Source organism: Theobroma umbraticum, unplaced genomic scaffold (genome assembly GCF_002168275.2).
Source record: "Theobroma umbraticum cultivar Fairchild unplaced genomic scaffold, ASM216827v3 scaffold_56.0, whole genome shotgun sequence".
Lineage (NCBI taxonomy): Eukaryota > Viridiplantae > Streptophyta > Magnoliopsida > Malvales > Malvaceae > Theobroma > Theobroma umbraticum.
Window position 1 is genome coordinate 9,270,950 of NW_018397256.1, and position 13,162 is coordinate 9,284,111.

Consider the following 13,162-nt stretch of genomic DNA (forward strand, 5'->3'; position numbering starts at 1 on the left):
ATTAAGTTAACTTTTTTGACATAATTAAAACACTTATTATTTAAGTATTTAACTTTTAAATATCAATATTTTAAATTAAAATTTTTTAAATTAAATATTAATATTTTAAAAAATAGTTTTAATATTTTAAATTAAATACTAATATTTATTAACTAATATTTTTAGGCTCAGTATATAAGTTCTTTTTTTCCGAAAAATGTTTCCTAAAAATGTTTTTAAAAAAATATTTTACCTCCAAACAAAGGAAAAGGCCCTTAGTACAATACCCTGTTCTTGTCCTATTACACTTAGAAAAAGAGCGCCAAAACAAACAAATAAAAAAAAAAAAACTACGAACGAAACCTTTACTTTTCCATTTCAAAATTTCACAAGAAAATTACTTATTCCAGGCCTTGGAGACGCAAGCAGCAGAAGCGAATAAGATTGGCCGGTAGCCTTAAGAGTATGTTTTGAAGGAGATCATTCTACATTAGAGAAAACGTATTGGTTTCTTTCTGTTTGGTTGGTGAAGGTGATAGAGCTGATCGGCTCTTCTTCTCCGTTGAAGGGGGTTAAGTGAATACTCGAGACTGAAGAAGAGATCAGATGTTTCTGTTTTGTTCTTGAAGAAAGTTGAAAATTCGTTGCTCCGTGAAATAAAAAAGTCTTTTTCATTTCACAAACCCAGAACTTGAGAAAGTTGTTTTAAAGATCAATTTCATCAATGGGAAGCAATTTTTATGAGAACGTGGCTCTGCCCCAAACGGTGGAAGGAGCAATCTCCAGAATCTGTCGTGAGCAGGACCAACCGCCACTTCTCTACGGGACGAGGCAGGCGCTTGCTGATACAGGCGAAGGACCATCTTTAAGGATTCTAGAGAAAATCCAACGGACTCCAATTCGTTCTTCATTTGACGGATTTGTCATGTACATGATCAGGAACGAACTAAACAACATCAACAATAAGGACACTCTAAAACGACAAAGTCCTTCTTCTTCAAGACTAAATCGTAGTCCCTTTTCTTCGCCCTCCAAAACTTGCCATCTTATGATGCAGCAAGGTTAAATCCCTCTCTTTTTCTTTTTCTTTTTAAAAATGGAAATGTTAGTTTTTTTTAATTTTAAATGGTTTTTTTGACGCTTTGTTTTGCGGGTTGCTGGTTTTATGATTAACTGGGGCGAAGATGTTGTTACCACTATTGGTCCTCCTTGGAGTTCCTCATTGAATGTTGGCAAAGAAGAAAGGTTTAGCCCTCAGTTGGTGGCTTTGGGGGAGCTGGAGTTTAGAAAAGCTTTCCTCATTTTAAATTACATTGGCTCGTAAGTGTTTTCTACCGACCTGTCTTCTATTGATTTCGAAAAGTTTAGCTTTTTTTTTTTTTTTTTAAAGATAAGTTCTTTCTTTTCACTGTCTCTTTTTTCTTTTTTACCACAGGGAAACGTTGGAAGAAGTAACTACAGCTAATGGAATTCGAAGATTAAAAGATTTGGCAATGGATAAGTTTGAGGAAGAGGTCTGGGTTACTCTGGGCCAACGGTATATCATTCCAGATGATCGTTGTAAGGTAGCATAACAGTTTTTTTTAATGTTATTTGCCTTTAACTCTTAACTATATTCTGAATTACATCGCATGCTAATTTATGAAAAAACCAGAACTTCGAAAAATGTAAATGTCGGTATCAACTAAGATTTGTCACACAATCAGGTTTTCATGTTCAGCATGTTCTATGAGATTGGAATGCGTGGATGTTTCAAAAGTTTGGAGTGTGAATTAGACCACTCTTTCATATGAGCATTGTCCTCTTCGCACGTGATGCGTTATGCAATTGATTATTTTCTCTTTGTCCTTCTCCCTTACCCTTCCATTCCATTGTCTTGCAGTCAGTTGATTGGGAGTCTGGAAAGGCATATAAGTACCATTGTTATGTATCTGCAAATGGGAGTTGTCAGTTCAAGGTAAATTTGGAGTTGCTCTTCAAGGTCTTATGTTTCCTTGATTTTGTGCATGCATATATGTTAACTTACACTGAAAGGACAAAAGGTTTGAGTTGAATTTCATGACACTTGTAGAAACAAATATCAGTTGGTTTGGAGATCTTTACGTGGGTATTGAAGGCAGTTTAACTACGATTTATCAGTTTTAAGCCTATATCTCTTATGCATACCAAACTCATATTCCATATCATGAGATAGTAATTCTTCTTTTTTTCCTTTAATACTATGTGGCTGATAGCACTCTCTTTATTAACAACCTTGGCTAACAGTTTTAGTTATCTTAGTTTTCTTTTGTTTTTCATGTTCCCTTCAAATGGGAAAATTCACTTAGCCAATCACATTAAGCCTTTCCACCTAAATTGCTATCTTTATTGTATAAATTTTTTGTGTTGTCCTTTTACCTGAGGAAACATTTTATTTTCGTGGTGGGGTGGGGTTACACTCTTTTCACCTACGATAAAATCAAATACTTCAATTTGGTTCTCTCATTGTATAAAAAATTTTAAATTTGAGATTTTGTTATTCTTACACTTGAAGGGAGTTGCTGAAAATATTAATTATATTGTCTTGGTATGCACTTATATTATCTGTGTAAGTCTGATGCTATATTCCTAGTTTAAAATTTGAGTTATCATTTTTTTGCTCTGCTCTTGCTCCCTTACTGAGGAGGAATCAGTTGCTGGGAGATGGACCTACATCAATTTTGAGAGTTCCACAAATAGTAGTAACATAAAGTGCATTGTTTGTAAATTATTTTTTTGCATTAGTTTTCTTTTACAATATTTTCCTTGATTTAATTTATTTCACTGTTTGTATTGCGTTATATTTATTATTGTTTTCATGTGCTTTATTCCAGGGGCCTTATTTGGAAACAAGTAGAAATCATCTACAAAGGGTTTTAGGAGATGAGAATATTCTCATCGTGAAGTTTACAAATGTCACAAATGGTAAAAGTTCAGCTGGCAATGTTTGTTATGCTGAGTACACGAAAATTGCATTAGAAGGACTTCTTGTTGGTTTGCGTCGTTACCGGTTTTTTGGTCAGTCTTCTACACCACACTCTTGTAATGATGAGTTTTGTATTTGGTGTTCTTATTTGTCCTTTCAGATTATTATAGTTGTTATTTCAGCATACATCAAGTATTACCTGTTCAAGCCAGCATGTCAAATGATCTCTTATATTTTCTGCTAGCAGTATTCATCTCTGAATTTGTTTTAGGCATGCATGTCCCTGAGGTGCTCCTCTGCTAGAGTGGACGAAAGGTTGATCTGCCAGCTGAGTTGTATCTCTTGTTCTTATCTTACAGCTGAAGAATATCTGCTTTGTCCAGTTCATTGGTGGGGTGTTTTATTCAACTTGTCTCACAGAATTAGCACAAAACAATGCAGCAAGAGCTGCTTTTAGATCATGAAATTGATTGTTTGCTACAATCTTACTTGATAGTTTCCCCATTTTAATGGTGATGAAATGTATTATTCGTTTATTTGTTTATTTTCCCATGCCACTCCATACTTTTTTATGATAATTAGGATTATCAAAGTTGCAACAACTAGGGATTTCAGTCCCTTTACAAAGGTGGGACTTTTGTTCCATTGCAATCCTGGGTGTTTGAGGTTGTCTATGTGCATGGAAGAAAGGATTGCTCTTATTTTCCAGTTGCAGCTTTGTGTGGATGTCCTGGCTTGCACATACATGTTTATTTCCCTTATCTGCATCATTTCAGTTATTGACGATCCTATGCTTCTCATTTTTCTGGTAAATCTATATCATTGAAAAAATTTTGACTACCCTACTTATTGGGTATGATACTGAACATGCCCCAATATATGTTATCCAAGTCAATATATTCAACTCTTATGATGTCATCTTTTCCTAACTTTTGAGAATGATAATTTAGTTTTTTTGTACCAAATATGGTGAAATTTTCAGTGTTTAAGGATGGGGGCAAAGAAGCAAGAAAGAAAGACCCGACTTCCTCATCTGTTAGGTGCTTATTTGTTCGATTGGAGTCAAATGCATCTATTGATGATGGTAAAGATTATGTTTTGTCTGGGAGAACAATACAAGAAGCCAGATGTGTCTTTATGCATGTCCATACTGTATCAAATATGGCCAAGTATATGGCCAGGTCAGTGATAATACAAAATCTGCATGTTTTTTTTATTCCTTTGAATTTTTTCAATTTTTTCTGAGAGGCATTTTTGCAGTTGCTTATTTGTTATTTGAAAAGCTTCTTTTTCTTTGTGCTGTAGATTGTCGCTGATCTTATCCCAGACCATGAAGCTGGAAGTTGATTTAGCTGATGTAAACGTTGTGGTGATAAATGATATACCTTGCCAGGTAAGATTTATGGCTTAAAGTTTTGAATAAATATAGTCTCCCTTCTTATAGATTTTTCTCATGTTTTTTTTCCTGAGTTTTATTTGATATTTTAGCCAAAAAAAAAAAAATCTTATTGCAGGATAAATATGGAAATTATGTTTATAAAAAAGATGGAGAACCTTGTATTCACACGGATGGAACTGGTTATATATCAGAAGATTTGGCTCTGAAATGCCCAAAGAATGTCTTTAAAGGAAACGTTTTGAATGGTGACAATGATATGGTTGGTGATTAGCAGCTTGATTTGCTACTTGTTATACATTTGTTTGAGATGAAAGTATTGCAGAGTATTTGCCCAATAATTCATCTTTCTGGTATGCATGACAAGAATCAGTTTGATATATATAAATACGAAACAGCTTTTGCTCTAGAACTCTTAATCTGTTTTGTGTGTATTATTTTTTTTGAATCTTGGAATGGTTAAAACTATACAAAGTTTCAGATAATATGGATGCCATTCTTGTTATATCTTGGTAATTTGAAAAGGCATGGCTTCCAACTATTCCTTTTCCATTTAGTTCTTTGTGGTAGTATTTTGTCAATTTTATTCAGGTTTTTGTTTCCATTTATATTCCTTATTTCATGGCTGGGATGTTATTATGTCATCTTGTGATCTTTTTACTGCTACCTGTTTTTCAATTCATTGCATTTTCTAAGATCATAGATTTCCTCATCTCAATGGACTTTAGGGGAAGTTCTCAGACATGAAATCAACAGAATCTCACTATAGAGTACCGGTATGTGCATTTTAACAACCCACTGGTACTTGCTTTTTTAAATTTTATTTATTGATTATTATTCCATTTTTAAATTTTTTTCTAGCCTTTGCTGATCCAGTTCCGCCTCTTTAACAAAGGTTGTGCTGTCAAGGGAACCCTACTTGTCAATAAAAAGGTATAGTTTTGTCATTTTTGATGTTTGAGGAATTATAAAAAGCAATGAACTTTCCCTTGTAATTAGAATAATTAGAACAAGCTTACTCCATCTGAAAGTCCCTCTTGAATTGAGAAATTGATGATTAGTTCTTTGTAGGAGTAGATTCTGAAGTAGACCATACTAGTTCAATTACCAATGAAACAAAATGCTTAAAAATTTTGGAAAAAATGAAAGAGCTGAGCAAAGGCTGCAGATACCATTAGCTTGGTTCAAGGGTTTAGGGTTTAGGAGTTGTACCAGTTAGTACATTGAGAATCTAGTTGTGTTGAATCTAATACCATTTGAAATCAGGATTGATGCCACCTCAAATGCCATATTTCCCTTAAAAAATGTTTTAGTCAATCTACATTGGTATGTGAGCTTTACTCTTGTTTTTCTAGTATGAATTTTTTTTTTGGAAATATTTGAAGGTATAACATATATAGTAGATTGGGTGGACGACCATTATGACAGGTTGGCATCCAAAAGTTGGACGTCCCATTTCATATATATGGTTTTATAAATTAGCCACTTTAATTTATACTGAAAGTTATGTATCTGATCAGTTTGTTGTTGTATAGGATCTTAGCTACTGTGAGTAACATTTTTTAGTTGGCTAATGATTTCTGAATGCTTTTCAAAAGCTGCATGCTTATAATGACTTCTATTCCAAAATTTTGTAGCTTCCACCCAGAACCATTCAAATTCGTCCTTCCATGATTAAAGTTAAGCCAGATCCAAATCTGGCAAACATGTACACAAGGAATTCACTGGAAGTAGTTGCAACAAGGTACCTGCTATTGTATAATTCATGTAATTTCCATTTGATGTACTTGTACGTTACAACGTATTTTTTTTCCCAAATCTCTTGATAAGTGCCAAATGAATGCATTCTGGGTTCAATATAGAAGAGATGAGTTTGGCTGTGGGAGGTGGGGGGAGTGTAAACAACCTGAGAACTTAAATGAATCTCCTGAAAGGAAAATAAAGCGAAAGAAGGAAAAGGATTGAATCTCTTATTTTATAATTCCTTAATACACGTCTGTCAAAATATTTTTTCAATAGATAAAATTAGATGTACTAAAATACTCTGATAACCTTCTGAATGTAGTATTACCATTCGGACAGCTTGTCTTTGCAGCAGTGGTTTTGTCTTTTATTGCCTCAAACCATGCTTTTTGTGTGGCCTTTTAACAGCCACATTCAATGCATTCGCTTTAGGTTGCTTTTGAGGTGAATGCTTCATGGTAGGATGAACTGTAGCTGGCATAGATTGAAGCTTGCAATTGCAATTAAGAACATGCCCTAAATTAGGCAAAATATGAAAGCTAAAGGTCTTTCTCTCTGGTAGATTTGTAGTTGGATCACTCTAGTGCTTGTGTGTCCCTCCTAATTTATGGGCTAAAAGCCCTATTTTAAAGCCAATGACTTCATATCATTTTGAATCCCTAGAACTTAACATCAGATCATAAGATAGTGCATGTTATTCTTGCCCAAATCAGTCTTCCAGCTCCAATATAAAAGTATTTGAATCCTGCGATTAGCCAATGCCTAAGTGAAGACGTTAAACTGTTTTATTTCTGGCTCAATTTTGATGAGATGGATTTACCTTGAGAAATTTAATAGTCTGTGAGTGCCTCTTGTTTTTGTTTCGTTTCATTTTAGGGTGATGTTTTTGTGTTATCTCCTGCAGCAATCAGCCAAAGAGAACTTTTCTTTCAAGGAATTTGATTGCACTCCTTAGCTATGGAGGTGTCCCGGATGACTTTTTTATGGACATATTGAAGAATGCATTAGAAGAGTCACAGAGTCTTTTCTCCAATAAACGCACAGCACTTAAAGGTTGTTTTGTTAACTTCCATATCACCATGACTTAAGCATGTTAAAAAAATAATTATGCCTCCTTCCTTGCTTTACAATTTTTTGTTTTGAAGATTATACTAGCTTAATGTGACTATGTTATATTCTTTTAGAAATGAAATACCATTCTAGTGTAATTGTTTTTAATGTCCTTTTGCTTTTATTGCCTTTGCACGATCTCCTTCAAAATTGATCTACATGTCAACAATGGTCTTGTATCATTCATACTTCTTTGCTTATCTTCCTCTCGCTGACCTCAGCACCTTTTGAATTGATCTTATAACTATCACATGCAGTTTCTCTTAATAATGGTGGCAAGGATGATTTCGGTGCAGCAAAAATGATTTTATCGGGGATTTCCCTTGATGAATCATATTTGCAACATCGGATGTCAATAATGTTAAATGAAGAAAGGAAGGGTCTTCTAGGAGGAAAGCTCCCTATGACTGAGTCTTATTATTTAATGGGTACTGTCGATCCAACTGGAGTCCTAGAAAGTGATCAAGTCAGCATTATCTTGTAAGTAAGTTGGGGTTTTTCTGTTGTTCTTGTCATTATGTTTTTAATGGTAGCACAACAAATGATAACAATTTTAAACCGCAATATTCAGAGGTGCCATTATAGAATATGTTCTTCAGTAGAAAATGTAAGAGGATATGTACAATTACATTAGCTGGTATTCACCGCAAAGTTCAATTAGCAATTTCAAGTCCTAGCTACAAGTTTGAAGGTTGGAATCCCTCGTAGCATCTCAAAATAAAATGTAAGGAATGAGTTTTTCTATTTTGGAATGCAAAATCTCAGAAGCTTTTGATATAACTGATTGTAGAATATGGTTTAATGTGTAATGTGAGCAGTTCTGTTATGCTTATGTGTACATTGAAAGAGAGCGATAATGGGAAGCTTTACATCTTTGCACATGTATTAGGACATCATATTCTGAGGCCAGCTCTGTGTCTCTATGTCTTTCAATTGAAAAGAAATAAACTATCCGTATCCACTGACCTCAAGACTCTGATCTCTAATATGGGCAGTGTGTTTACAGATGATGATGTTAGAAATGATGTGAGCTGCTTTTATTTCTTAAACTCAAATTCTACCTCCTTTTTGTTAGGCATAACATATGATCGTCTGATCTCAAATTTGAACTAATCTTTGACAGAAGAATAGATAAAGGAAAGAGATAGACGGAATGGGAGTGTTGGAGAGTATTGACTCTTCGAGTTTTTTTTTTAGTTAGAAAGGTGTTCACAGCTTGGGACAGATTCTCTGGTATGGTATAATAAAAAATATTGCTGCATAATGTTCTTTACAGTTTAAGGTGCACTAGAGCTGGAACTTCCTTCCTCTGATGGCATGCACTGATGTTGAGATATTCAATTTTTTTGGTTTTTTTGAAAACTATATTGAGATATTCTATCAGTTGTGCTAGATACTTTGCGGTACTGATTCTTTCCTGCCACTGATTGGAATTTAGTTTTGTTTACACATCCTTGTTATAGGAACTTTATTAGACATTGAAACATTATGAGGTCTATGATGCATAAGAGAAAGGCAAATCATTTGGGGCCCCATAGATCTTTGGTCAAATTATGTTATTATTGTTGTATTGGTAGATTCCTTGACATTGTCTCAACTATTTTGGACAGAAATTTAACTCTTTTCTGCAGCCAGATGAATCTATTAAATCAAAATTAACTATTTGCATGGAAGTTGACAAGTATGTCCTGTGTTGATGATTGGATAGTCTGTTGTCTTCTCTGATGATATGTATAGGGACAATGGACAGATTTCTGGGAAAGTGCTAGTGTTCCGCCAACCTGGTGTACATTTTGGAGATGTACATTTGCTAAATGCTAGATATGTGGAATCCTTGAATGAATATGTAGGACATGCCAAGTATGCTATATTCTTTCCTTGTAAAGGTCCACGTTCTTTGGCTGATGAGATGGCTGGGGGTGATTTTGATGGCGATATGTTTTTTGTATCAAAAAATCCCCAGGTTGGTTCTGAATTAGTTTATAGTTGAAGAGTTTATCTACCCTTTTTCTTTTCTGTTTCTTCAGTCGCCCTGATTGCTACCCTCATTATTATTTCTTTTTAATAGATGGTTAAATGGGTAACTATCGTTTTGTGTCTTCATTTCAAGCCTTTTTATTTAATTATTATTATTTTTATATTCTTGCACATATTTCAACTGTGTACATCCTTTATACCTCAGTATATGCTGAAAGGTAATATTTAGTTTGATCTTCAGTTTACCCCTCTCTCTTAAATATGCATTTACTTGAATCCCCTTACATTCCTACATTGTTGGTGGTAACTGCTGTCAACAGCTTTTTTTTTTAAATTGACCTAGATGTCAATGGCATTCCTGGTGATAATGAGTGCAAAGGATACTGGTTATATAGGGAAAACTTTAAGCTGTATTGATACACACACACACACAAAGTGTATGCATCTAAATGTCCTTTGTTTCCATATATATATTTATATATATATATTTTATGAAACATGTTGAAGATTTTCTCTCCTCCTTTGTGCTGAAACACATACTTAATTTTAAGTTGACCTGCCAAAAATAACTTTTCTATAATATAGAGATATTTCTGATAGTTCAAACTCTGTGCTGCAACTGTGTCCATTGGGCGATTTTCATGTAATGTTTGGCTGCTGAATTTTAACATGAAGTTTGGCATTCCCCTTCAAAAAAGAGGAATCTTGTTTTTAATTAGAATACAATTTAATGTTAAACAGATATTGATACAACTTTGAATTCCTACAATAAATTGTAGGCTTTGTCTATATTTGGCATTATTTTGATGTTTTCTGAGACTAGCTGCCAATTGTTGTACTATCTTCAGTTATTGGATTACTTCAAAGTGAGTGAACCCTGGATGGAAAATTCTTCTACTTGTGGAGTGTCCACTAAGGGACCATGTGAGTTTTCAAATGAGGAGTTGGAGGATGAGCTCTTCAAATTATTCTTGAGAACTAGGTTTCAGCCAAGGTAATCACTTGACTGTACTTCTCAGAAACATTTTGGTTTCACGATTAAGCATCCCGACTTGGAATGTTAATGGCTATGAAAGTGTGAATTGATTTTTGCTTGAATTATATTGTGGTACTGCTCATCAGTCATCACATTCTTTCTGATTAATTAATGTTATCATAAATTGAACTCTTATAAGTAGAAATTCCTTTTTATCTGAAATTATGCAGAGGACACTAGGTTTTTCCTTGTCAGCTGAAGTCCTTAAAACTCTCTTGAAAAACAAGCAGTTCTTTTACTTGCTTCACAGCTAGAGGTTCAAATACTTTTGAGGCCATAAAAAATGTTCTTGGATATGTCAAATGCCAAGATTGGAGACCCGTTCAAAGTCATTTAGTAGTATTTTATTAACTTGTTATCATTCTTTGATCAAATTCCATAATTCATGCTTCATGACTTGATGACAAATATGATATGGCAATTGGGTCAGGGATCTCTTGGTTTTGGTTCCTAATGTGTCTGGTATAGGCTGGTGGAGTCTGAGTGTGGTCTTGATATCATTCAAGTTATCAGTTTTGGTTCTGATGTAAAGGTGCTTTTGGCTGCTTTCAGTAATGCTATGGGCATTGCATCGGATAACTGTACGGCAGTAATGGATCGTTTACTGACAGTGGAAGATAGTAACTCTCCAGAGAAATTTCTTTTGAAGGAGAAGCTACTACGTTTGATTGATTTATATTATGAGTCTTTGGATGCACCAAAGACTGGAAAAAAGGTTAGTGAGTCTCTTTGTCAAGGGATTGGGGTAGCTGATGTTTTAGCCCATGTAAATGCCATTCTCTTGAGTTTATGTGAAGCCAATAACAAAATTCTCATCAGTTAGTGGTTGGCATTTAACTATATCAGTAATGCTTTAGTTTGTTGCCTTGATACATGAGAAATATGTGGGAGATGGTTGCTTCTTTGTTGGTGTTTTGTAAATTATATGTACATGAATAATTGATGCGTAGCTATTTTGTTGACTTTTTGCATGTTTCATGACCTCCTAACAGTAATTTACTTGCAAGTAATTGCTGCTGCCTTGAAAACTGCTGTAACTTGTTTTCCCCTTACTTCCAAATAGATTGTAGTTCCACCAGAATTGAGGGCAGATGTATTTCCTCATTATTTGGAACGGCCAAATTCTTTCAAATCTACTTCTATATTGGGAAAAATTTATGATTTTGTCAAATCATATGGAGAAGAACTGCCAAGGAAAGGTAAAGTTTATCTTCATCAAAATGGAAGTTTTTATGTGTCATTTTCATTAAAGCATTATTGTCAAAGCAATATATTTGGTTGGTTGAATAGGTAAAATAATTATTACGTGAAAATAAAATAAAATAGTTATTATGTAATTTGATATTATGATTAAAATGGGATATAAATAATTATTATAATTTATTATAGTGTTTAAATGGTAATAATAATTTTGAAATAAGAAAAGAATGGAAAATAAAAAGATAAAAATACTTTTTATTATATATAGGGTTATTTATTTTTATGTGATTTTTTAAATATCAATAATTTATAATTAATAAAAATATTAATAATTTAAATGGTAATATCTTATTTATAATTTTTAGTTATAATTGAGAAAAGGGGATTTGAATTTTATTTTTTAAGTAGGGGGATTATGCACTCATCAATGAATTAAATGTTTAGATGTATTATTTTATTTTTTATTTTATTTTTAAATAGTAATAATTGATTATTTATTTAAACTATTAATAATAAATAATTTAAATATTAATATTTTATTAGAAGTTGGAATAAAGGAGAGGAGGAGAGAGAAAAAATAATATTTTATATAAATAAAATTGTAAATTTATAAGCTTGTAGGGGGTATTTTGATATTATTTTTTGAGTTTATTCCTCACTTATGGAATAGCTAATATAGGGTGGTGTTAACTATTCCTTAGTTTTAGAGGATTTTAGAAAATAACCATTTCACAATGAGTATTTCTTGAGCCATTTCACAATCAAATAACAACAGAAGTTCCTTAGCCATTCCCTCACCCAAACGTGTTATTAGTTTTTTGTGTTATACTATTATGGAGATGATGTGTTTTAGTCTTTATCCTATTCAGAAGTCCGAAAGCTCCCTTGTTTCGATGTTGGTTTTCCCCAAGATTGCAGAAAAAAATGGACTGAACTCTATAAGCAGTATAGGGAAGACATGACGCAAACTCTGCAAACTCTGGATGGCAAGAGCAAAGAACTGAGGGATGAGGCTGCCGATGCAGTTTATAACAAATACAAGCAGGTGATCGTTAAGCTTTGCTTCTGTACACTGCCACGTCCCTGTTAGCATACAAGTCATTCTTCTCAGTAACCCTTATCCCGATTCTTTATTTACTCAAAATTCTTGTTGTTCAGGAGTTGTATGGAGGTGATGAGTTGGAGCAGAGACAAAGGCCTCTGGACCAAATCTATAAGGAGGCGCTGGCCATTTACAACATTTCCTATGATTATGCCATCAGAATCGATGACGTGAGGAAATGCGGATTTGCTTGGAAAGTGGCAGGCTCAGCCCTCTTAAGTTTGTATGCCTGGGAGCAAGGGGAAAAGACATTGTCATGTGCACCTTCTGTTTTGAGAGAGCTCTTTCCGTGAACTAATGCTGTGTGTAATAGTCTAATAGCATCGGTATCAAATCTTTCCAAGTTAAAAAGAAACCTAAATATGATGTATTATAGGATCATATGTAGTTCATCATCTCGCTCAAAGTTTATGGTTTATGGTTTTTCTATCACCTTTTGTTCCTTCTTAATTTGTAGGGGGTAAAAGCCCTCGAAAGTGTTGACCTTGGTGGGAAAAGGATGTCTACTCTCCTTATCCAAGCTAAACATTAATTAGAGATAAAGCAGCCAAACAAGTGGGGAAACAACCCCATCTCCTCCTTTTTTGCCTTTTTTGGTTGCAAGAGAAATTGGTTTAGTTAGTGCGAGGGAGCCAAGTTGTTTATTTTACACCTACGTGTCATGACCAGTCCCAA

General features: G+C 33.9%; 1 protein-coding gene across 2 annotated transcripts; it reads left to right on the forward strand.

The window, feature by feature from the left end:
• Nucleotides 1–344: 344 nt before the first annotated feature.
• Nucleotides 345–12,919, forward strand: LOC110410911 (putative RNA-dependent RNA polymerase 5). Of its 2 annotated transcripts, none has more exons than XM_021420849.2 (19): nt 345–1,040; nt 1,164–1,299; nt 1,415–1,544; nt 1,862–1,936; nt 2,832–3,015; nt 3,906–4,104; nt 4,229–4,316; nt 4,438–4,581; nt 5,048–5,095; nt 5,181–5,252; nt 5,957–6,063; nt 6,967–7,115; nt 7,430–7,652; nt 8,910–9,135; nt 9,998–10,143; nt 10,738–10,900; nt 11,249–11,384; nt 12,297–12,430; nt 12,544–12,919. In XM_021420849.2, the coding sequence occupies exons 1-19, from the start codon at nt 704–706 to the stop codon at nt 12,778–12,780; spliced, it is 2,934 nt and encodes a 977-aa protein (XP_021276524.1). In that variant the 5' UTR covers nt 345–703; the 3' UTR covers nt 12,781–12,919. The 2 variants fall into 2 exon arrangements, with proteins under 2 accessions (XP_021276524.1, XP_021276523.1); XM_021420848.2 differs by having other exon boundaries at nt 346–1,040; nt 12,255–12,430.
• Nucleotides 12,920–13,162: the final 243 nt, after the last annotated feature.

Coding starts and splice junctions, on each gene's coding strand:
- LOC110410911 (XM_021420848.2), top strand. CDS start 704: ATGGGAAGCAATTTTTATGAGAACGTGGCTCTGCCCCAAACGGTGGAA. Junction 1,545..1,861: donor TTCCAGATGATCGTTGTAAG/GTAGCATAACAG, acceptor ATTGTCTTGCAG/TCAGTTGATTGGGAGTCTGG. Junction 11,385..12,254: donor AGAAGAACTGCCAAGGAAAG/GTAAAGTTTATC, acceptor TATCCTATTCAG/AAGTCCGAAAGCTCCCTTGT.